This window comes from Corvus kubaryi, unplaced genomic scaffold (genome assembly GCF_017639235.1).
Source record: "Corvus kubaryi isolate FWS band 111438036 unplaced genomic scaffold, C.kubaryi_AGA036_p1.0 37397, whole genome shotgun sequence".
NCBI classification, from domain to species: Eukaryota; Metazoa; Chordata; class Aves; order Passeriformes; family Corvidae; genus Corvus; species Corvus kubaryi.
The window spans coordinates 4,348,756-4,373,262 of NW_024581136.1; the positions used below are offsets into that span (position 1 = coordinate 4,348,756).

General features: G+C 42.5%; 1 protein-coding gene across 3 annotated transcripts; it reads right to left on the reverse strand.

Annotated features, from left to right (window-relative positions):
• Positions 1-220: 220 nt before the first annotated feature.
• Positions 221-24,001, reverse strand: SERPINE2 (serpin family E member 2). Of its 3 annotated transcripts, none has more exons than XM_042042325.1 (10): positions 23,911-24,001; positions 10,241-10,515; positions 8,951-9,067; positions 7,560-7,787; positions 6,330-6,527; positions 3,653-3,851; positions 3,413-3,513; positions 2,321-2,407; positions 1,673-1,756; positions 221-889 (listed from the first exon to the last, which is right to left on the reverse strand). In XM_042042325.1, the coding sequence occupies exons 2-10, from the start codon at positions 10,494-10,496 to the stop codon at positions 852-854; spliced, it is 1,308 nt and encodes a 435-aa protein (XP_041898259.1). In that variant the 5' UTR covers positions 10,497-10,515; positions 23,911-24,001; the 3' UTR covers positions 221-851. The 3 variants fall into 3 exon arrangements, with proteins under 3 accessions (XP_041898259.1, XP_041898258.1, XP_041898260.1); XM_042042324.1 differs by having other exon boundaries at positions 8,951-9,070; XM_042042326.1 differs by lacking the exon at positions 8,951-9,067 and having other exon boundaries at positions 23,911-24,000.
• Between the last annotated feature and the right edge of the window lie 506 nt (positions 24,002-24,507).

Genomic DNA, 24,507 nt, shown 5'->3' on the forward strand with positions numbered 1-24,507 from the left:
CAGCGAAAAAGGTCATCACAAGGAGGGACTAAAACAAACAAGCAAAATCCAAACAAACAAAACCCACCACAAAAAACCCAAACACCACCCCCCCCCCCCCCCAAAAAAAAAATAAAGTCTCAGAGAACCACTCTTCTTCACCCATCTTAGAAGTAAATCTCAAACAAGTACATGGGGCTCTGGACCCCAATATCCATCAGCACATCCACAATCCACAACATTGACTGTTCATAATGCAGTTTTATTTTTTCCTTTGTACAAAAACAAATATAAAATTTAAATCCAATAGAAAGTGTATACTAGCAATGACAAGTTTACATTACAATGAGACAGGACAATGCGATGTGTATTGAACACCACATTAGTTTTAAAACTCTCAGTGATACATGCACTATATAAAAACTGCTAGAACTTTTATTCTATTTCTACCAAGAATGTCCAGGTACCAAGATACTCAAGAACCAAAAGTAATCTTGATAGGTGGTATCTACAAAATTAGACCTTTTCCACACACAAGAAGAAACCAACATTAATAGAAACGTTTAACATTCTTTGTTAAAATCCTCTCACAAAAATCCATACATAAAATTCTTAGTAGATACAGAAAAAGCTCAAAAGCTGTTAGCATAGGTAACCATTCAGTAGTTTAGAGAATCTTTTAGACATTTTGAAGAGATACTGTAGTTTTCAATCTGTATTTTCCCCACAACGCCAGAACTATGTTGACTCCTGTTTCAAAACCTAGTCAGTGGTTAAAACTAGCTCTTGAGTGAAGTCAAAGTGTAGTGTACAAAATATTTAACAGAACAGGGGTGTGCCTGTTTACTTCTTGAAGGAAGTATTTTCCACATTCAAGGTTTGTTTATTTGTCCCATAAACAAGATTGTACCTGAGGGATGAAACAAAAACAAGGATTACCATCATCTGTAAATAAACTTACCCATGAAAGCATGAAGTCCACAGAGCACAGCCAAGCCATGTCATCAGTCTTGTCCAGCCTACCCCAAGTCTGTGAGCCCAGGGAAGAGCATGTTTGCATAGGTGGCCACCTCCTATTCCTAGAGACACACAGCTCTGTTGATGCTCTGCAGAGCCTCAGGATGGGGACTACTGCCAGCAGCCTGCTCTTCCCCCAGTGCTGGCAGCTGCACCTTGTCCCTTTCTAACTGACATAGTGATCACATGCATGTCACTGCAAGAAGGGCAATTCTGCTCTAGGAGAGCCAGCCCATACTGCAAAGAAGCAGTGAGCACTCTATTGCAACACTCCCTTCTGGTCAGAGCAGGCTCGAGCAGCACCCTGGATCCCCAAAGCCCTATTCCGCCTTGGCCCTCACTACCTGACTGCCCAGAAAACTGGGCAATTCAGCAATTCACCAATTCACTATCAGTAAAGAGTTGTTTCCTCTGCACTCAGGGGAACTATGACAATTAAAGACTTCTTTTATACCCACAAACCTACCATGCTTGTTTCTGTTAACTGGGCAGCCAATATGTATTTTTTCCCCTGTTCCAAGTTGTATTCCCAATAAAATAATCTAAAATTAAAGGCATAAAAATGCACTTGCAGGATTTTTTTAATAGTTATTCAGTAGCTCCAGGCTTATTTTGTCACTATTACATAGCTGACACTCAACTTCTAAGCCAAAAAGTACTTACAAATGCTGCTTACCTGTAGGGTTGTGCCGGATGAAAAATACAAATGGTCTGTCTACTATGAACCAAGGAGGGGATGACCTGGCTATTAAAATTGCAGCTTGCAAAAAAAATAAGGTTTAGAGTGAGACAAATCAAGCACCACAACACATTACATACTCTATCAAAGTAAAGTTTCCTTGTAGATATACAGGTATGTGTGTGTATATATATTTATATAGGCTTGAACAGGTGCAGACAAATGCCTAAAACCTACCAACTTGGACATTTCAAGCCACACAGGTCACATGATACTCTTACAGGAAGCATATTAAAAAGACACAACACAAGACCAACAGAAAGCTGGAAGTCTTGGGTTGTCACCCAAAGGCTGTAGTAGCTTACTCCTCTTTGTAACCTGGATAGCCAGAACATGCTGTCAGTGGCCTGACACAAAGTCTGAGATATGAGAAGGCACATCTCTAGAAGTAAGCCTGTTAATATTTCTTACAATGATCAACACTGACAAATTGAGACTTCCTTGAGATATTACATAAAACCCATTAACTGATCTGGAGTCCATGTATGTTCCTGCAATGATCTCCAAGTGGGCTATCTTTGCTTAGTGCAATAGCCTTCTAACAGAGTTTTCCCTAGTCTGACAGTTATCAGTACAGTTTCTTACTTGTTGCTGCAGAAGCTTTGGTTCCATCTTCACTAACTTCAATTTTTGTCTTTTGGAGAACATTAGATACATGAAGACCTTCTGTTCCTGAAGGACGCAAGGAGAACAGCACCTTCAGTAAAACTCACTGAGAGAGTCCTGAAGTACTTTGTAGCTAAGTGGCTGTTAGCATGGCTCAGAATACTAAAAGCTGCTACAATCCTGCTGGAATCCCAAAGCTGCAGTGCAGAACACTACTGCAGTACCTTTGAATAGTCGGTGAGTAATTACAAAAATAGGGAATAACATATCTTACTCCTCGTTCCTCCCCATTTACTAAGTTTTTTTTATCAATGGCTTAAGCTAGAAGTGTTCACATGCATTTTTAGTTTTAATTAAAAAAACCTGAGAAAATACGCCATCTGAATTTAAGTTACACTCCCATTTGTCTCAATGTCAGGGAAAAAAAAAAAGCACTTAGCAACACACCTTGCTTTCAGTGAAACACAGGAATTTGTTTTCAAATTGAGACAGAATGAGGTAGGCTTTTTTGTTAGACAATTCTATAGAAGCTAATCAGGATCTTAATGAAAGCAGAGAAGTAAGATGACATTTTACAGCTGTGAGTTCAAAAGTGTTTACACCCCATTTTCAGATACTAATATTCACAGCTGTGAGTTGGTTCAGTCCCTTAAAGTGTAAATGTTTTTCATACATGCTTTCCTACAGCTCAAGAAAAAGTCACTAAACACATACTTCAGGAGAGGTTACACACTGTAGTTGCAGTATTTGCTACAGACTAAGGTATGGTATTGTTTAAGTCCCACCAAAGATTTTAGCAATGCTCAAGACCCTCAGGTTGCAATATCAAATCTTAAGAAGCTGACCAGCATGATTTACCGCTGTAATGTATGATAATGGAGAAAAAAAGCCACTGCAATGTTGAACAGAAGCAAGCAGTCATGCCTCACTGGCTACAACATAAAACCAGCTCCGGTGTCATGGCAACACTTAGCCAAGAGAAAGCAGACAACTGCATTGGTAAAGCGGCACTTTATTCAGAGCTAGAAACTATGAAGGACCACCATGAATTGAAACAAAAAAGCCCCTTACTTGTTATTTTTGCAAAGTTTGCCTTTGACTGGTCAAACATATCTGTAATACCAAGTGCTTGCAGAGGTTCCTTTAAGTCTGTTTCTGCTTCTGCTGTGAATCTGGTTGGAACAACAAAAAATCCATCAGTATTATGCAGGAAAGTCACCAGAAGTATTCCTTCTCCTGTAGCAGATGAGAGACATATAAATAACTCCCCAAACACTACCTGAAGGAGAAATTCATTATATAAGTACTTACTTTGGTAAAATAACCTGCACTCTTTTTGCTACCATGGTTGTCATCCAGCTTCCTATTGTTTTTGTGCTGATGTGGGGGATGATAGCAGAGAGTGGTGTTGTGCTTTCAGTGGGTAGTGCAATCAACATGCTGATCATTTCCCCATGGTATGGCAGCTCAATGATGTTGTACCACAGCTCATTCGGGGTACTTGTAGTGCCTAAAAAAAATAGAAACAAACAAACCCAAACAAACTAATGAGCTGTAGCCCTTACAGCCTTAAATCTCTACCTTTACACAACTACTGCTAGAAGAGTCTGTTAGAAAAGCTTTGCCCGCATCTCAAAACTGACTCTAAAGTCCCAGACTTCCTTCTGGGCAGCTCTTTGAAAGGCATGGGTTTTGTACAGATGCTAGTCTGACATAAAGCACAGACACCATGGAGCAAATACTCATTTGACATACATACTTGTTTTCCCAGATAAATCTCAGCAGCCCAGAGCTGCAAGCCAGCTACATTAGAAGTGATCAGGTCTGTGAATTAGCTGGATCTCTGCTTCAGATCTCAGCTGTACCAGAACCAACTGTGAACTGAGAAGAATTAAAAAAGCAAGGAATAGCAGCAGACTCTTTCCAAACTGAAGAGATCTTGCAGACAAGCTTTTTCCTCCAAGAGTTATTGCAAGAGCTCCTGGTTCCTTTCTGAAGTAGTCTGTTGCATTTGCTCAATTTTCTTGCTTAATAAGGATCTGATTAGGAAGCAATCTGATGTCTTTCAAGATAGTGGAAAGCAGCCACTTCGAGGCAGTGCAAGAGGCCAATTAGATGAGCTAGAGGGAGATAGCAATGCATCCAAGTTACAGCAAGACTGTCTTTGAGCAGCCCCCTCCTCCAAGTTCCCTTTGCTTAATGTGGGATTTCTGGCATGTGCCTGGGAAGCAAAGGCTTTTTATAGTAGTTTCAAGTTAAAATTTGTCAGTTTGGCTACAGACAGGATTTCAGGCAAAGTTTTAGGATAGCAGCAAGATCTTATTGTCTCTCCCCTTTTCTCATCTAAATCTGTACTTGTCAGCCCAAGCTGAAAATCAACAGCTTCATTACAAATTTAATCTTGTTGCCAGGGTCATGAAACCTGCCCTAAACTCATATTGCTACAAAACTGGCAGTATTGCGCCTCTGTTGTGCAGGAATCATGTCAAAGCTGGCAGTTTCACTATTCCTTTTATTATGGCAATGGTTCTCAGGCTAGAGCCCACAGACCTAACACTGGTTGTGTAAGTCAGCTTCAGGACAGTCACACAAGGCCAACTGTCCAACAGGTACGTGCTGCTTTCCTGATTTGCTACATGCTGCTGTCATTACTGAGGCAAACTAAACAGGAGGGGAGTTCAGCTTCAGTCAGCTGACGGGATGGAAGATACTTAAGAAATTTAAACTTTTAAAGATCCCTTTGCAAGCATGAATAAAATAGAAGCCCTGTGTTAGGAAATCCAGAGATACACAAACTCAGATGAGTCCTAACTCAGCAATATTTCTTTTTTTCCTTTCTAGCCTTTATAGCTTTTCTAGCTTAAACATAGGCCAACAGAATGGATATTTTAACCAGCATCAGAAGTCAAAAGCCTTCAATATAATACTCTTGCTAAATCCCACCTTAAGTTATGAACTTCTTTGAAACTCCACTATTAGTATATACAGCAGTAGGCTTCCCTACCTCCCCCTGCTCACACTTTCAGCAGTTACTTGAAGTATTACATTACATCTGCTCTAATATACAGCTTTGGGACAGAGTCACAGCTGTTTACTTTAACATAAATCTACTAATATTAGTTGAGCACTGCTGACAGTAAAACTAAGCATTTAAAGGTACAATGGGTCTTTTTTTTTTGATTTATAGCAAGCTGTATTCTCAGGCCTATGTCTCAGACTGTATTTAGTACACATGGAAGTAAGTTCCAGGCAGCACTTCTTAGAAGGATGCAAGACAAGTTTTTATCAGAGCATCCATCTTACTTTGACCACTCAAATCCCCATAAGGCTGCAAACTGGAGCTCTGAAGTACATTGTCAGTCACATCAAGCTGCTGGTGTCAGCTCTGAGAGTCTCTGATGGAAGTCTGGCAGAACCTGCTGAACTTCTTTTCACTTGTGACTCAATCTGAAGAGCAGTTTCACACCTTGGGAGATACAGCCAACATTCTAACCTTGCATTCCTCTGGCTCCTACAGGACTGGGGACTGTGCAAGTCCCATTTCTCTATCTGCAGCGAAATATAAATTGATTCTACTCCAATCTCTCTTTTATATACAGCTCACCATCAGGTAAACCTCCACCACTCTGCCTGTTAGCAGCTTTCCTTTATTCTCACCCCTTATAAACATGTACTTTTCTTTCTTACACCAAAGCTTAACTAACATGCAAACTTCTCAATTTGGGTACTTCAGACTTTCCTTTTTGAAGGCAAAGGATAAGGCAATACTTGACAGTGTTCAACCTTAAGGCAACTATTAAGTTGCTATGGGCAAGTACCTTGCCCATGCCTCAGCAGCAGGAGACACTTCTCTAACACAATCCCTCTATACCAGCTACAAGAAGCAACACCATTAAACACCACACAGACAGCAAGCTCTTGTTTCACTTTGAAGAAAAGAGCAAATTCTACACCCATTGTTGGTGGTAGTGGGAGTCACTGAGCTTACCACAGCGGAAGATGGACAACTGAGACAGCATAGGAACTTGGTAGGTCTTCCCATCAGCTCCATAAAATGGGCGTTTCTTTGTATTTTCAGGTCGAAATCGTGATTTCCATAAGCCCTTGAAATACACAGCATTCACTAGAACCAGTCTGGTCAAACTGCCTTCAATATCATCTGGAGCTACAATCTGATCAATCATACCTAGAAGAAATAAAGGAATTCTTGAGCATTTGCTGTCATAACACTGGACAACTGTTCTTGAACAACCTGACACACGTATTACTTTAGACCCTTTGATCTGTGAGTGTGCCAGCTCCTCATGGGGCAGTATATTTAAAATTCATAAAGTCAATGGTATCCTTTGTTTGGGATAACTAGAAATCAAACATATCTTGCTGACAGTCTGATGTTTTAACAACTAACAAGGCTTTACCCTTTCCAGCATGTGAGCAGATCCAAGACTACTTGGAATAGTTTCAGCTGAAACACCTCCCCATTCACACACTGCTTGCAACATTACTATGCAAAACTGGTGATGTGGTAGAGAAAGAATTTGACAGCCTCATTTCACAAATACCACATCCAACATCATTAACACACTCCTCACATCCAGGAGGGACTTGCTTTAGCTCCAAAAGGTACCAAACAGGTAGTTCACCTGGACTGGGAACATGCTGCAAAACACGATCTCTGGCTTTAGCGTATGTAAGCTTGACAACTGGTTCAAGAGGCTTGAAGCATGAGGAGTTCTGTCAAGGCAGGGTTAGTTAAGAATCCTCCACCAACTGCGAGTCCTAAGAACAGGGTCATATCTTAGGACAGTTTAGGGCAGTCAGAGCAAAAGCTGAACTGCCCTACAGCTTCTCATAAGTCTGATTTGCTGAGTGGAACATCTGATTTGCCTGAAAGCATCTTCTGTACTTGATAAAGCATGGACCTAAGAGAACTCTGCTTGGATTTCTCACCAATTATATGAATGCAAAGAAGAGTAAAAGCTCCCCTGATCCCATGGACAGATGGACACACATCCCTCCAGGTTACCAGACAGGCATATCTTCTGGGGCAACAAGACTGCTGGTTCCTGACACACCAGCTCTAAAACATCACACTAATGCCAGCTAAAAGACAGTTCTAAGCCACAGGACAGAGCTTTCTCTACCTCCCCATCTTTCTCCAGTATTTCCATCTGAATTGGAGGTCTCAGACACCACAAAGGCACTCACCAATACTCACCCCTTGTTTCATTTTTCACCCACTGGTTGATGGAATCACATGCTGCATTTGGGTCCTCGAAGTCCACACTCTTGACACTGCACTGAAACACCTCTTTGTTCCTTGTAACAAAAGGCACTTCCATTTTAAAGCCACTCTTTGCAAACACTGCATTAGCAATTGTTACAATGTCTTTATTCTTTTTTGAGACTATGAGCCTGTTTATCTTCTTTAAGGCTTTACCAACTCCTAGTTGGAAAAAACAGCAAGTTTAATTTAGAATAACATGATAAATCAACAGTAACTTTATATGCAACTATTAATGACATGAAAGGTCAGACATCAAGTCTGGACTAGGAAAGAAAGACCAAAGCAAGCATTCTGAAAGGACTTCCAAAATACCCATTTCTGATGTCTCATTTGCAGAACGCTACTGATTCCCAGCAAAAACATGAACTTCCACTGTGATGCCCACTGCACCTCTAGCTGTCTGCTCAGAATGTTACAGACAGTGCTTGGGATTACACTGAGGTTCAAATATTAGTGTAGAGCTACAAATCATGCTCTTCCACAGAACAAACTGTTCCAAAAATATTTCATAGTAAGCCAGGTCACTTGTCAGTTCTGTGACAGTGACAAAGAAAGTCAAAGGGTCAGCCTGCTCACTCAGAGAGCTCAGCAGGATTTGCATACCAAATGGTCTTGAGCCTCAGAATGTAAAGCAAAAATTGTTTTCTTTACTTCCTTTCCATTTACTGGAGAATAAAGGAAGCTGTCAAGATTTCTATAATAAACTTCAAGTTGAGTCTTAGTTTTCTCAAAGACTAAGTCCTGGCCTAAAACAGTTACAAGCAGGACTTAATCCCTTAACACATGAGCTTGCCTCTAAAAAAGAAAAGGGAAAGTAGTTGGTTCCAGCGCTTAGTCAAGATCCTTAGGACCTGAAAGCAGATTGTACAAAGTGCTTGCTAGCTCCTTCACTGTGTGTGAGGGAAAGCATATGGCAGCACAGAAGAACTGCTATGCTCACCATACCCAGTTCTCCCATGTTATGGCTTATCAGGGAGTGCTTGTCTACACAAGGAAGTTAATGCCAGGCAGGCAACTTCATGTTCAACCACTGTATTGAACAGCATCCTTGGGTGGCTGTTTTTACTGCTGTTATTAATGGGTTCCCTCTGTTTCCCAATTCAATTTAGGGAGAAACATTTCCTGACTACTTTCTTATGTAGACAAACAAGAGATATGAAGGGAATAAATTAGTTCAGTGTTACTCTCTTAGCTGCAGGTAAGAAAAAGCCTCAGATGGCTTTGCTGTTTCATGTATCATGAATGCTTTAACAGCACCATTAGTATGAATTTCTACATGTTCACTCTCCAATATTACGGGCAAATTCTTTTGGAGAACATACCATAACAGAGGTTCTCAAACTGTATTCTGTGGACCACTGGTGGTCCACGGAGCACTTTCTGGTGGTCCGGGGAGAGCTGGCTGGTCTCATGATGCTGGCTCTCCTCTTTGCTTCCAGCTGCTAAATTGCATTAAAAGACAGCTAAAGACAAATTAAATACTTTTCAACTATTACCTTCCCGAAGAAGCAGTTGCTGCAGTTGCCAAAGGACTGTAACACAGTCATGAACAAGAGCAGGGGAAACCTGTGCAAGGACATAGGTAGCATCCCATAAAAAGTCTCTAACCAGGTAGTGGCTACTTTTTAAAGTGTTTGAGAACCTCTGTGTCTCACAGTTAGGATTAGGAAGTCTGCAGGCCAAATAAAACCAGTTGATACAATGCTTTAACATTTTTGCAAGTACTTAGATTTTGAGCATTCAAATGCTCCTAGAGCTGATTATCCCATGAAGAGATTCCAATCTACATCATTTAGATGTTAAGGTGTCAAATCATTTTGTTGTACTTTAAACTCAGGACCAAAACAGCAAAGCAAATGAAGACAGGACAACATGTTATATGACACTACTGCTGAAGATTTAAATGTGCACTTACCTCCTGGAGGGTTTTCTATTCTTGGAAGTAAGGCAGAATGCTGGCACTAAGATGTTAAGTCTTGCTGGCAAACACTCACAAAAATAGCATGCAAATTAAAGCAGGAAGAATCTTCAGCCTACTCCCTCTCAAGGGGCAGACACTGGCAGAAGAATATGAACACAGATGCATGCAGTGTCAGGCACAGGAAAGCAGAAATGGCTGTTTCTAGAAGAGGGCACTACAAGAACTACACATACATGGATTTTGACAGCAGAAACACAAACAAAACTGAAGAGTAAAGTGAAAGTATCAACTGTATGGTTAGTTTGCACTGCTTTCAGTGAGGTGCCAAGAAATATCCTCTCACTCTTATCTAAGGAACGGCACATTAAAGGTTGTTCAGTACAGCCTGAAATAGATACCGCCACCTTCCTGCTCAAAGCTAGCAGTGGACCATCATCCACCCCGTTCTGGAATACCAATTTGGCAGTTCTAGACAGGGCCCTGAGGTCATTAACCAAGCTGCTTACAAGCCAGTTTAGGTATATATACATGTCCGTGCTCAAATTGCCATTTAACTTGAAGCACATCCATTTTGTGCTTTGGTAAACAGAGCTAATTGGTGCATGATGCAATCTACCACACTTTGAAAGCCATCTCATACATCATGAAGAGTCTGACAAAACACACCCAAAACCACCTTAGGATCACTGACCATTTACACTGTATCTCATCATAGTAGTCAGCTGCTTCTTTGTCTTGCCATCAGCTCCCAGCTGCAACACTCCCAGGACGGACGAAATCCCATGAGGAGAAACAACAACATTGTCCTGAGGCTTAGCTTTCACTATTTGATTGAAGACCTGGATTCCAACATCAGAGCTTAGCTCCTCCAGAGGGTAAAAACTGAACTGGGAACATACAGACATTAAAGTCCCAAGAACAAAGAGGAGTGAAAAGTGCCAATTCATGATTCCTGGTTGGAGATACCTGTAAGAAAACAGAGAGGAAAGTTAAGTCAGCTGTCACAAGTACAGCATTTTTAACCTAAATTCTTATTTACCTGAAGAGCAGGCAAGTCTTGCACACATGCCACACACCATTCACAGAGCTCTGGCAATGGGATTCACACCTCATTTTACTTACCACTACCAGGATTTTAAGTCTAGGGATTTCCAGATGCAGTGATAATCATGACATAGCTACATATCAGTGCCTAGATAAAGGACAAAAGCCACCAAGTTAGGAGACTACCTCCCACCACACCCAAGTTCAGACAGTTTTATGTTTCAGTTTGAAGGAGCCTTGGCATTCTATTTAGATTGCCCTTTAGAAGAATTGAGTGCTGAGAAGTGTTGTGGTATGGTCCTCACCCACTACAATGTGATGCACAGTACACCTCATAGATAATTTTCTGCAGCGAACAGAAGCATATATACATAATGCAAACGGACCTTCTGTTGTGGGAATTTACACCTGCCTAGAACAATAAAGAGTTAGCTGCATAATTGACATTCTCAATAACAGGAATGTAGAGGAAAATTTTAGATTTTAAAATGCAAACGTTAAATTTGGATTTCAACCTGTACTTTTCCATTTAAGAAAATAGAGCACCTAATGAATACACAATGAAGTTAACATTCAAAATGGGCCTATCTTCATCTGCAGGTCTAACACCTGACAGAGTTCAGTATCATTACCCATGAGCTCCTAAGAACTGAAGCACAAGAAGCAGAAGCAGCAACATTTTGTTCAGGACCTCCCAGCAACTGATCATAGAGAACCAAGCCCAAATGTCAACAACTGAGCACTGTAACTACTAGGCTGTATTTCCTCCTCAGGAAACTGCACTCAACCCCTTTTTTTGTTAGGGCAAAGAGACACTTAGAGAAACATGCAATAATCTCCAATTTCATTAAATTACATTCCCTGTTCACAATATTTTAAAGACATTTCATTTGCACAGTTAACAGAACTGACTTCCACTTCCAGACCAGCCAGGAGCCTGTTTCCTCACCGAGCTGACTTCAGAAGAAAGACTGCAGAAGGTGTGCAACTGAATGAAGTGTTATTTGCATAACAAATACAAAAACAGGTCTCTGCTCCCCCGGAGCCCCCTGTGCAGCATGGCACGCTGCTCTTCTAGGTGCAGCACCCCAGGGTGCTGGGGCCCAGCAGAGCCACAGCCTTGTCATTCCCACCCTCCTCCCACACAGCCCAAGGAGCTGTGCCATCGCCAGCCTACCTACACTGTGAGTTCAAACCATGCTGGAGCACTTGACTATCAGAAAACCAGCTGGTGTTTGTACAGATTTGTTTAATCATCTTTTAATAGCATGTACTTTAACTGTGCTAAAACACTTGAAAGCGACAAATACAGCATTTCCACTTTCTTCTACATCATTTGAGGGGACAGAATTGGCTTTGTCAAAGTTTGTCACTGCAGCACAGAATAAACCAAATGCTAAACATGCAATAATGCAGGAGTTTAGACATCTTTCTCCCCAGAACCCAACTTTAGTATACTTCTGACCAGAGGAACTTGCTGGACTGATTTAAGTTAGGCAAGAAAAAGTGAAAACGCTGTCCTACAAAGCGGGGTAACAGGCCACCCAATAATTAAGTCTTTTCCATCAACCTACTAATCCCCCAAGCAATTCTGAAGTCACTTAAGTACAATTCCTTCCAAAGGAGCTTCATACCAGCCATCAACTGCAACTACTCAAGCTTAGCCCAAAATTTAAAACGGATTGGGCTAGCTGCAGCTGAGCCTTGCAGGAAGAAAACCCAAGCACCACCCGACCCCTTGAGGCAGGTCACACAAGTCACTCCTAGGTTTGTCTTGCACCCCTCACCACCAGCTACAGCAGGAAGATGTTATGGGGGAGAGCCAACAGCCTGACAGGAAAAGTAAACTTCCATTTAAAAAAAAAAATTTAAATTGTTAAGGAATATTCTTCAGTGTTCTTCGATACTAACACAAACCACCTGAACCATCTAGTTTTGTTTTTAAGGGCAAGGATTCCCTCTCTCACAGGCAGCAGCTCCACACTGATAGCAATGCTGCCTTGCAGGAGGCAAATGTGGCCTACCACTCCAAGAAAAGCTAGATTTAGGGCTAAGGGTTTTCTTTGGTTTGGTGACCATCTCTTCTCCCTAACCTGGAAACCTAAGGGGTAATTTAAACAAATTCTTAATCCTGATATTAAGCAGACTTATACCTTGACCTAGTATCTCAGCAAAAAGAAACTTCAAGGCCGTAAAACTATTACGGAGTCTTACTATTTGCACTTAGAACCAAGCAACGGTTCATGTTAGTGCAATACAGCCTGTCCCATGCAGTGAGGGACAGGGACCATGCCAGATAACAATCACAGAGCACAGTTTGAGCTGCAATTTGAAAACCCTGCTCTTGACCAAGGCAGCTCCACCTGATCCTGACAGTAAACCAAAGGAAACTCTGGTATTTTGAGTGCAATCTACCCTTGACACATTATACAGCAAGAAGCATGGCAAGACTATGAGGGCAGAGACAGGAGACTTTGAAATCAACTAAAACAATGTTTCATTGTCATTTATGCACTTCATCTGCACAAGCCTAAAGGAAGTCAGACACTTCTCTTCTTGCCTTTCCCAGAATATATTGCAAGCCTCCAAGTTTTCTACTTCACTGGTGACAGTCCCTGCCAGACTCAGGGTGACAGCCTGGCATTTTCCCCATGACATGGGAAGCCTTGTCAAAACAACCCAATTATGCTCCCAAGGCCACTGCTGCAGAATTTTGGTGGGTTTTCTTTTTTTGTTTCAACCAATTACATCCCACATCTTGTTTCCCCAGAATTCTCCACATTTGCCTAACCTCTCCCTCCTGACACACCATTAAGGTGGGTTGTTCTCTGTTTTGGAGCACAATCTCTAGCAGATACCTATTCAATAAGTGAAACAAAGTTGTACAGTGCTCTGAGCACGGAAAAAGAGTAAAAGCACTTTTTATCACAAATTACAGAGCAGTCACTTCTTGGCCTGGTCCTGCTATGGCCACTGCGTAATTTAACCAGGTAACTGAGGAGATAACGGGATCTTTGAGCAGAAGTGGCATCCCTATAATTAACATTTCCATCATGGATTTCACTATATTCAACTTTGGTTCAGTAACAAGAAGTGTATTTGCATATCCTGAAAGAAACAGCTTAAGTACAGTGCTGAGGGAAGAAATCCAAAGGATATATGATGTGTAGGATGGAAAACAGCTGACCTGCTATACAGAATATCAACAAGCTTTCAACAAGCTTTCATAACACTGAAGCTAAAACCTTAGTGATAGTTAAATCTGAATCTAATGCTTCAGAAAACGAAACAAAAATACAAGCCAGGCATTTCTTTGCCTATGACCATTATATTTTTTACAAAGTTCACTGAGAAGAAGGAAGGTGTATAGGCAAATTCATTTACATAAATGTGGGCTTTTGAAAGACGTTGGAGCAAATAAAAATGTCCCTCTTCAAGGGTAGGCTGCCCACTTCTTAGACTGAGCAGTTACAGGAAGGACAACATCCACAATTTAAACTTCTTAACACGCAATGGAAATACTGTCAGTAACTCAAAGAAATGTAGCCAGTGTTATCATGCATTGCAATTTCTTATGCAAACCCAGTTCTTAACCCTAATGCTAGAATTTCTGGGCAAAACAGATCAGTGTCACACATTCAGCTGTATGAGAGATGCCATTTCCACAGCAAGCACACCGAGAACTCAACTCCCCCTGCCTCACTGAACAGCAGCACACCAATTCCTGTACATCACACTGAAGTACCAGTTATACCTCTATCTAATTGCAGAGCCTAGCCTGAGCCACAAGAGAATTTTTAGACAACTATTCCAGTCAGGCACAGAGCTCTGGGGAAGGCAGAGGAAGAAAACAGCAGCATGTCCTATCTACACCAATGGTTCTGTGTTGTTTCATGACAGATGATGAAAAGTCTTCAGGCTACCAATCTTGGGATGACCTCAGCTTCAAGCTGGTGTTGCAAACACTAACTCTCAGACATACTGGGCAGCATATTCAACTCTCACTAGGCTCAGCTATTCAGATCATCCCCATAGTACCTAGTTTAAATTTTTTGGATGAAATTATTATGGAAGTAGTTATATTAACAAAGAGGACATGAATGCTTTCAGTCTGCATTTATAGAATGCCTATTACAAAAGCAAAGCTGTATTAATATGGACTGTTTAATCTATGTCTAGAAAAGCATTTGCAGAGCAGGGAGAAGTTACATCTTCAGCCCCAGGCACAAAAAACTGCTAATAATGAAGATCTTCCTACAGGAAAAAACCAGCTTAGGAAGGACCTCACTTTCAGAGAGCCACACGAAGCTGCTGCAGTCTTCCCAAGAAGAAGAAGAGAAATTAGTTTGGTTCAAGATCAGAGGCAAAAACATGATCTGAAAAAATACGCATATTTAATATCTAAGTTGGAGAAAAGGCCTTTCCCAGAGAGGCTGAAGAACACTTTCCAGTGGATTGAGGGTGAAATAATGAACTGTCCATAGATTTTTAGATATCTGTAATGACAGCACTCCCTATGAGACACCTCCAAATGTTTATTTTGAAGCCTGACTTCAACAGCAATAATGTATAGTCCAAAAGGCGCCTTCTTGCAGTTGCAAGATTGATTCTGTAGTTTCTTTAAAGACATATCAAGCATAAGGAAGTTTAGACACCAGACTGCACTTCTGTGAATAGCCATAACCAGCAGCAAGCACAGCTAAAGGGACCAAAACTGAAGAGCAGTCTCACAGCATTGCTGGTGTCATTGTATTAAGCCCAAAAACCTCAGATCCCCTGAGCCCACGGGAAGGCACTGGGCAGCCCATGTGCCCAGAGAAAGTCAGCCTGGAACAAACATTCAGGGAGATCTCCAAGTTTGAGATGTTGACATTTCCAGCCACTGTCATCTGGGGGACTAATTTAAAAGTCTTATTTCAATTGACATATGAGCTGAAAGAAAGCAGCTTCACTTCAGGCATTTAACCAACTCTCTCCAGCAGGACTGAATAAATACTCAACCAAACTTGTTAACAGTCATTAAAGGAGCTGGATGAACACACAGCAATTGTTTCTCCCAAGACATGAGACCACTCTGGTTACAGTGGGAAGGTCATATGGTGGGTCTTGTTTTTCAGCTGATGCCCACTTGGAAGCATGGTAAAACACTCCAGCCTCTTGGTAGGCTTCTCCCCACCTCACAGGTGTTCCAACTCCCCTTTTGCCTAAGCCTCTTCCATACCAAAGCCTTCAGCGTCAGTATCCATTCCTCATCCTGAACGCGAGTTCAGCCTGCTGAAGTTCTGAGTTTTCTGAAATGACAGATCTGTGAAATGTTTCATCTTCCTCCACATTTCCTGGTATGTCCTGAATGTTGGCTCTCCCTTTTAACCTAACAACTCCATTATTACTCAATACCTGGAAAGTTTAGTATATGCAGAGCATTACCAAGAAAGGATGATTGCTAGCTTTTAAACAGCTCAGTACTCACATTGCTCTGAAAAGGAGTAAGTTACTGTCAACAAGATATAACTTGTACACAGAGATAAGCTGGAAGTAATGGGTTTTTTAAAGAAATAATTTTGTATGTTAAGATATCAGTCTGGCTTCAGGTGCTACAGTCACCATTGCACATGAGTCCAAAAAGCATGGTACTGGTTCTGGAGATTTCCTCTCCCAACCTTAATCCTTTCTCTGCTATTCATATTTCTCTCAGGTTTTTTGTGCATTCTGGAAAGCCTGTTCAGCTGTGTCCAACAAGCCTCCCCTGCCAAGTGGGAATTTCCCTGCAGAGCACCAGCTTGTAAAACCAGCTGGTTCCACACAGGAACCATCCCTTTGTCCAAGCACTGCTCCCACATGAGCCAGAAGTTAGAGTTTAGTGCTTCTTTAAGCAGAGTCCTGACCACCACCTCTTTTTGGGAGTTTCTGGTAAGCATGAAGTGCAGAGAGACAAGCTCCATTTCAAACTGTCTGCAGCCTCATGACCAGGGTCTGCAGTTCACAAACCAGACTGATTTTTCTCACCAGTATCTGTCTTCTACAGCATTGGTGGTGACTCATGGTAGTTCAAAGATCAATTTCACATCATGCAAAGCTGACCAGAGTTTTTTACTTCACCACTGAGCTGTGACCGTACAACAACTACACAGGCACTATTCAGAGTTTCAAGAACATAGATAGGCATTTATGTATCATTTCCTTTTACTTCCATCCCTCTACGTGATTTAAAAAGCCAACTTTAGCTCTGCTTCATGAAGCAAATAGAGCTGACAGGGCAGGGGGCTTGTGGAGACTATTCTGGTACTGCACAATTCTATCACCATTTTCAAATTTTATGTGTTCTCTTGTTACTGTAAGCTCAACTACTATTGCTTAAGTTTCTAGGTATTATTTATTCCTGTATTTAAAGTAGAGTTTCCACAGAATTCTCCAAGATTTATTATCAAGTCTTATAGTATCAGGAAGATTAAAGAGAATTATGTTTTTAATTTACTGGTATCCCTTTATTAAAGAAGTGCTTTGGTTGATCTTAAGCTCTTTATGCAATGTGGTTATTTTAACATAATGAAGAAACACGCATGGGATGATCAGCTCACCAAGACTAATGCTGCAGAACCAGTTTCCCCCAAAAGAGGGAGCACAGCAGTGTTTCACAACATGGTGGGGAGGCTCCTTGTCTGGATTCCCCAGTAGAGGGAACAGGGCTTCAACAATCATAGCATTTACCTAAACTCAAGCTCCCACTTACAGTTTTTTTTGTGGAAGAAAGGCCTCACGGAACCACAGCTCCCACATTTACTGCATATTAACAATGCTCACTATGCAACCACAGGCTCATTAGGAGCCAAACGCAAGCCTACAGCACTGCAAGCTCCCATTAATAAGGTACAGGGTATTAACTCCTTGGAATGGGCTGTGTAAGTACAGATTTATGAAGTAAATAGTCCAAAAGGTGCTGGACTAACAATGGCTTGTGTCTTATCAGGCACCTCACTACCACCTTCACCCTAAGTTCCCCTGTGCTTTAGGATTTTACCATCTTTTCTTCCTTAAAAAATACTAGAGGGAAACCCAGTACCCTTACTCATTTTCACTTGTTGCAGGTATCTTGGCGCCATCTGACAGCAAGACTCTCACACCACTACATCCCTGCAGCGCAAACAAATCTGGTTCTCCTTTTCCAGTAAATTTTAATCTGCTGGCCAGTGACCCATGCCCTGCTTCTTGCACCTATTAGGCTGGGAGAGTAGAAACAGACTTGTGGAGGTGGCTCCATGGCCACTTGGGAACTGTGTGGAAAGCTGTACTTGCAGAAGATTGAATGCCAAGAACTTTCCAGTATACATCCTTCTTCAGAAGGGTTAAGAGACCAATATCTGTAACACTTGGACTTAAAGAACTGTCAAGCAAAGAAAAAAATATCTGTATAAGAAATAAAGAAAACTAAAGGTATAGAATGGAGTCCTCAAGTCAATAGTGAAAATTTCAGTAGTGCTTTGACAGCCACTGTTGCTGCAAAGTAGAAAAGAGATGACTGCCTTCAGATTCTACGCCTTTTAGGTTTAGGTTACTCTACAAAAGGGGTACTTGTATTTCCTACTAAACAATGCTCCAAAGCCCAATGCCCATCACTCCACACTCTATGGTTCAGTTGGGGCTTACAGCCCCAAAATTAGGTTTTCTATGGAGCCATAATATTTTTACATTATTTACATTTTTATTACTCCTGGGAAGCTAAGAGAGGTGGCAGGATCTATCAGACACACAACATCTAACCAAAGCCAATGCATGCTGGGTTTAGAGATGCCCAACTGGTAACAGAAGATGGGGAGACAGTCTCCCAAGAGGACTTTAAGAAACCTCACTTAAAATAATTCAAGTAATTCAATATATTACTAAGTTTTTACTTAACCCTCCTCCTACAAGAGGAAAGACTGTGGCAGTAACAGTATAGGCAGTTTTCTAAAGTTACATGGATACAGTCAATACAGTCATTTCACCATAAAAATAAACTGGAATTCCAGTATTCTCTGTTTGTAACGAGAACTTTCATAAAAAACATGTACTTACACAAACTCATTGATAGCCAAGACCTGATACTTTAAGCATTTGTAAGTAGGGAATGCTACCAAGTGACAAAATACTTGGAGAGATCAGGAACACTGTTCTAACCATTTACTGTACTTGTGGTTAGAGATATGCAGAATATTAGGTGACTAGCCATTTATTTATTTATTAATCACACTGTACAACATTAGCAATCAACCACTTCCTATTTGCAAGCTTAGAAACCTTCTTATCCGAAAAACCAGATAACAAATCTATAACCCTTAAAGTGTAATGTAGCCAAGTTATTAACATTTAAGATGAAAAAAGTATATTGATTTTCTGTATACAGGACAGCATTTCTGAAACAGACCTAAACTCATAGGAACATGAGATACTAGTTTTTAGTGGCCTTTTCTCAGCCATTCCAGCCCTAGCTTGAAGGTTACCCAAAAAGGATAAGAACACTCATACAGCAAGCATACACTTATATTCATCTTTTCCCCTCAAAGCTCCAGAAGCAGAAGTAGCCAACCACAAAAGCATCAGAAGTCACAGATTCTGTAAGGATGCAGAAATGAAGTCTTGTGCTGGGAACCCCGTCCACATGCTCAGGCAGACACCTCCTCAGTCATCTGCAAGAACCTTACATTAACCAGTTAATAAGAGCTATTAACCAGCTATTTAAAGACCTGTACTTAAGAAAACACACTTTTTGTTAAACTGACCTCACTGCGACTGATCCCACTGGCTTTACTACAGGTTTCTGGGAAGACAAGACTTAAATTTCCATAGTAAAAAATGGGACAACTGAGTATGAACTACGCACAAGAATTCTCCAAGAGCAGGTCATGACCTGATATATTAAACTGTCTGATTCAGTTCAGCTTGAGAGTTTGTAGGCTGAGTTGTGAGCCGTGTTGGCTGAGAAGCCTCCACAGAGTCCATCACTATTTCTGTAATGCAGATGACGAACCTCTGCAGAGGAAGTAGGCAATTAGCTGGGAAAGCAGCCTCTTCAACTGAGCTGCCAGAGCAGCTGGAGGCCTCAGCTTGTTTAACTGCTGAGACAGCCACATGAACTACTCTTTCTGGAAGAGGAGGGTGTATAGCAAGATGGAGACATATAGCTAACAGATAATACACCAACTTCTACATAGCATTTCTCAGATTGCTTAGGGATATAAAGTTATAGGATAACAGAATGGAAGAGGAAAAGTTAGTTATGTTCAGTTCTCCTCTTGGTTTTGTACCTGTAACCTGTCAGAGCTAATGGGAAACTGCCCCTCTCCTATTAAAACAAAAAACCTCAAATGCTGCTCAGCCTTTGGCCAGCAGAAGCTTACAGTTCACACCAGATGATAGAGCCATCTCAGAAGCAGTGAGAAACATCACTAAATACCACAACATGCCCTTCTACAGGAACAGAAGCTTAAAGTGCAAGTTGTTAAATAATACAGAAAGCATTTAAGTAAAAATCAAGGCTTGGTCAAAGCCACATAGCTGATGAACATAAATTCGTATCGCCTGTACATCAGCCAAACTAAGAGCTAGAATGTAGCAGCATTTCTCACTAGTGCTTCTGGAGACTCCAGTGGTATTGAAGACTGTAGCTTACAGTCTCTTGGCAACTCATGTTTCTCACAAACCAACCTACCTGCATGCCAAGGCCACTACATATACACGGCCTTAAACAGGCTTCTTCCATTCAGAACTCACTGGCAATCAGTCTTGATGCCTTCCATAATTGCTTTCATGGTCCCATAATACTAAAGAGAATTTCAGGCTGCTGAAATTTCTAAAGCCCAGGATGACAACAGGAGACTGCCTGAAGCCCACACTTTATGTCACACGGCTGAGCATGGTCAGCAAAACTGACATTTTCACCAAGGGAGATAATTCCACAAGATGAATATGCTTTCATACTTAAACTGCTTTGTGGCATAATTATTGGACCCCAGCACGAGGCACCTTCTGATTTCAGCCCAAAAATAAGGGAAAAAACATCCTTCTGGCCATTAAAGGTGAACACCAGACCACAGAAAAGATACAGCAGCTGCCAAAATGCATGTTTTTCCATAGACACTGCTTGAGGAGAGGTGCTAACAGATTTAGAAAGCATTTCAGTTAGCACTTAAGTGTATCTCAAGGCCATGACAAACAGCTCAAGAACCTATGGCTAGCATTGCCACTAAAATTGCCCCATCCTTTTCCTGTCCACGATTACTGGCTCTCACTTCAGCAGAGACCTCAGCTCTGCTTGAAGAAGTATTCACATAAGTACGAACTAGAGCCTATCCCTAAAGGGAGACAGGAACAAGCAGAACACAGGACAGCTTTTCTTCCCTATAGCATGCCACCTTAAACATTTGTGTAGCTACAGCTGTAGAATGCTACGACCTCTTTTTGCTCTCCTCCCACCACTTTAATCATCACAGAGGAGACACACTTGAACATGTACATAGTTGCACATATTCAGCCTTCTCATTTTTACACAAAGAAGCTATCTACTTTAATAATAATAAAAACATTCTTATATTTTCATAGTTCCCCAACTTACACTGAATCTTTAAATTTACACTAAATCTTTAAATTCACATGTAGGTGATTGACTACTCCCATGCTCCCACTACCTGCTCTTCAAAGCCAAGAAGAGGCAATTCTTTATATCACTCTGCTTATTCAAAAGAGTTTTATGGCTAGTATAGGTGCACTGAATTACATGGTTCTTACAGGCCAGCACTTTGCTGTAAAACGTGATTTGTTAGCTATGTCACAGGTAGATGCCCAGAGGCACGTAAAGATGACTGTATCTAGCAACACTTTACAGATTAGCGATGATTACTCCATCTTTTCCCTGTCTTCTCATGTATAAGACCTTTGACCCTAGAGAATTGCAGAATTCAGTTAACATACCAAGTTACTGGAAATGTTTTGATGATTAGAATGAATTCCCCCCTAATTAGTATTACAAAAGCATGCTCTTTCATGCATGCTTGTGATTAAGCAATTCAAGCAGCCCAGACAACCCTAACCCCAGCTTCCAAGAAAAACCTTCCACCGAGCCTCAGCTTTTTCAAGAATGAGCACAGTGGCTGCCTATCAAGAATTAAAAGCCACAACCAGGTGCATGAACCAGGTAGATGCTGTGCCCACTACCAGAGCAGCAACACAAATCTCTAGCCAGAGCTCCCTCTGAACAGATCCCTTGCTGTGGATGCATGCAATATCTGTGCACCTCCATTGTAAATCCTAGCAGTAAGGTGAGGTGGTTATTTTTCATATTTTTACACACACATACACACACACTTCAGTCTAGTCTAAAAATACCTGGTGCTCCTGCTTGACAGTTTTCTGCCTAACAGTATGCTGGCAAGCTCTAGGACAGGAACACATTTCTGCCTGTGTGATTTAGAGACCCAGACTAAAAGTCTCCACATGCCACTAAGACATGCTATTCTCCTGGTTGTCAATGACAACACCAAACAGAAGCTTCAACACTTCTGTATACACCTTGAGACAAAATGCATTGCAGGTTTCTGTTTTCCCTTTTTTGTTCTGACATGAGTTTCTATTGCCTCCCACATGAGATACATAGAGCTATATATAGATATAAATATATGTGTGTCTATAGTGATGGCCATTTCACCAATCAAAGCAGAGTTCTTCTGTCATCCTCATAGCTGGGGAGCACATAAAACAGCAATGACCAGAGAAGCTGCTTTTCAGCATCTCAAGAGCACTGACAAAATTTGCTTATAGGTTGCCTGACATACAACTTATCTGTAATTGTAAAAAGCTGTGGACTAGCATTCATCACTTGAAGTTTGCTCCTGTGCCAAACAGCTGCTATTCTCATGAGTTTAATCACACCCCACAAAATGCTAGAACTCCAACCTAGTACATCTCACATTGCAGTTGAATTAATTTACTTAATCATTCTGCTTTTTTATTTGCATTGGTCTTCACCTCACGCTTCAAAGACTCATCTGAGCACTCAGCAGGCATGCAGCTGCTTTTCACTTTCCTCAAGGATGTCTGCAGCTTCTCCTGTTTTCCGAAGCTACACAGCAGCACAGCTGCTTACACCTATATACTATTTTGTGAATAGTCCCTAAAAAATCAGGTTTCTAATGAATTCCTGTGGCAAGCTGGGGACAAGACATTACTAAATGCTCACACAAGAGAAAGTGAAGGAAGAGGTCATTTTTCAGTGTGGTGAGAAAAAAAAAAAATCAGTCTACCAGGTTTCTCTTTCAGGAAGTTGCCCAAGAATGCGATTACAACCACAAAAGCCAAACCATGTTCAGAATCATATGTAGGCATGAGAAAGGGGGAGAGAAATAAATCACACTGAGGCCTCTAATCCACAAATAGATATTCCCTAGTTTTATGGGAAATTTGACATTTTAACACCTATTTGTTAGTACAATGGTTTCTCCAAAGGTATTTTTCTGTTAAGATCCTCCTACACTGCACGGCACTGAGCCAAAATATCGAACACCATTTTCACCAAGAGACAAAAGATTCTCTCCTGAGGCATACTCTGCATTTCCGAATATTCCCAGAACTCGATACATGAAGCAGCTCCCATATCATTCCAAAGTGAGCCGAGGTCAGAGTTTTGGCGAACCAGTTCTCTGCTTCAGCACACAACATGATGCCACCAGCACTATCCAAACGCTGTTACAGTATCAGAGTATCACCCCTTCCTCCCCAACCGGCAATGATTGTAATTGTTTCTCCCCCGTTACTCTATCATTCAACATGCCAAGAAAATTTCAGTTACTAACTGAATCATGATTTATTACTTTTATTTAGCACGAGACCAGCAAGCTCTCTCTTAAAGCACACAAGAGACACGAATGAAGCGAGCAACTTCCAGTTTCCAAGCTCTCCCGGCGCAGCCGATGCTCGGGAAGTGCCACCTCTTCCGCACCCGGGAGCGAAGCGTCTCCCGCGCCGCCCGGGACGCACCGCCGATGCTGCGACCCGCGGGCTGCCAGCCTTAAAACCCGTTTCTTTTGGGGGAAAAACCCTCCCTGCTTTCAAAAAGCCAACACGCAGAAGGAACTCAGCGCGCCAGAAGCCCCGCTCCCGGCACAGCGCCCACGCACCCGGCACCGGGAAACTTGTGAGAGCAGGTAACAGGCAGCGCACGGCGAGGAGCCGCCCGAGAGACCCCCGCGGCCTCCGGCTTGTCAGCAGCCAAACTTTGGGGCCCCCGGTTCCCCCGCCCGGTGCCCCGGTCCCCTCCCTCCCGCCGGGCGCCAGCGCGGCCCCGCTCACCTCCCCCGCCGCTCTCCGCCGGCACCGCACGGCCGCCAACACCCCGCGCCGCTCGGCCGGAGCGCGGCGGCGCCGCACGGCCTTTATAGGGCCCGCGGCCGCCCCGCCCGCCCGCCCGCCCCTCGCCGAGCGCCGCGGGCCCGCCCAGGACAGCGCTGCCCGTGGCTGGGAGCGGGGCGGGGGGCGAGCCCCGGGGACGGGCTCGGCCTGAGCTCCGAGTGTTGGGCGGGCCGTGACCCCGGACCCCCATCGCCCAGACCCGGGGATGCCCCGGGGATCCTCCCCAGCCCCACTGGCTCAGCGGGAGGCTCACCAGCCGTGTCGGGGAGAAGGAGAAGGCGAGGCAGCGGTGGAGGTGCCCACGGGGCGACGCTCGGCCCGGCAGGACGGCAGGAGACCCAGGGGGTGGTGAGGGGACAGAGACCCCCGAGGCCAATGCCATGCGGTCCCTTCCTGGCAGTGGCGTGGTGGGAGGTTGGGGGATTTCGGCTAAGGGACACGTCCCCGCAGCATCCAGGCCTCCCCGTGTGCTCCCCACTGCACCCATGTCCGCACTAAGGGATGAGGAAATGCCTCAACCCAGGACCTCCGTCCCTT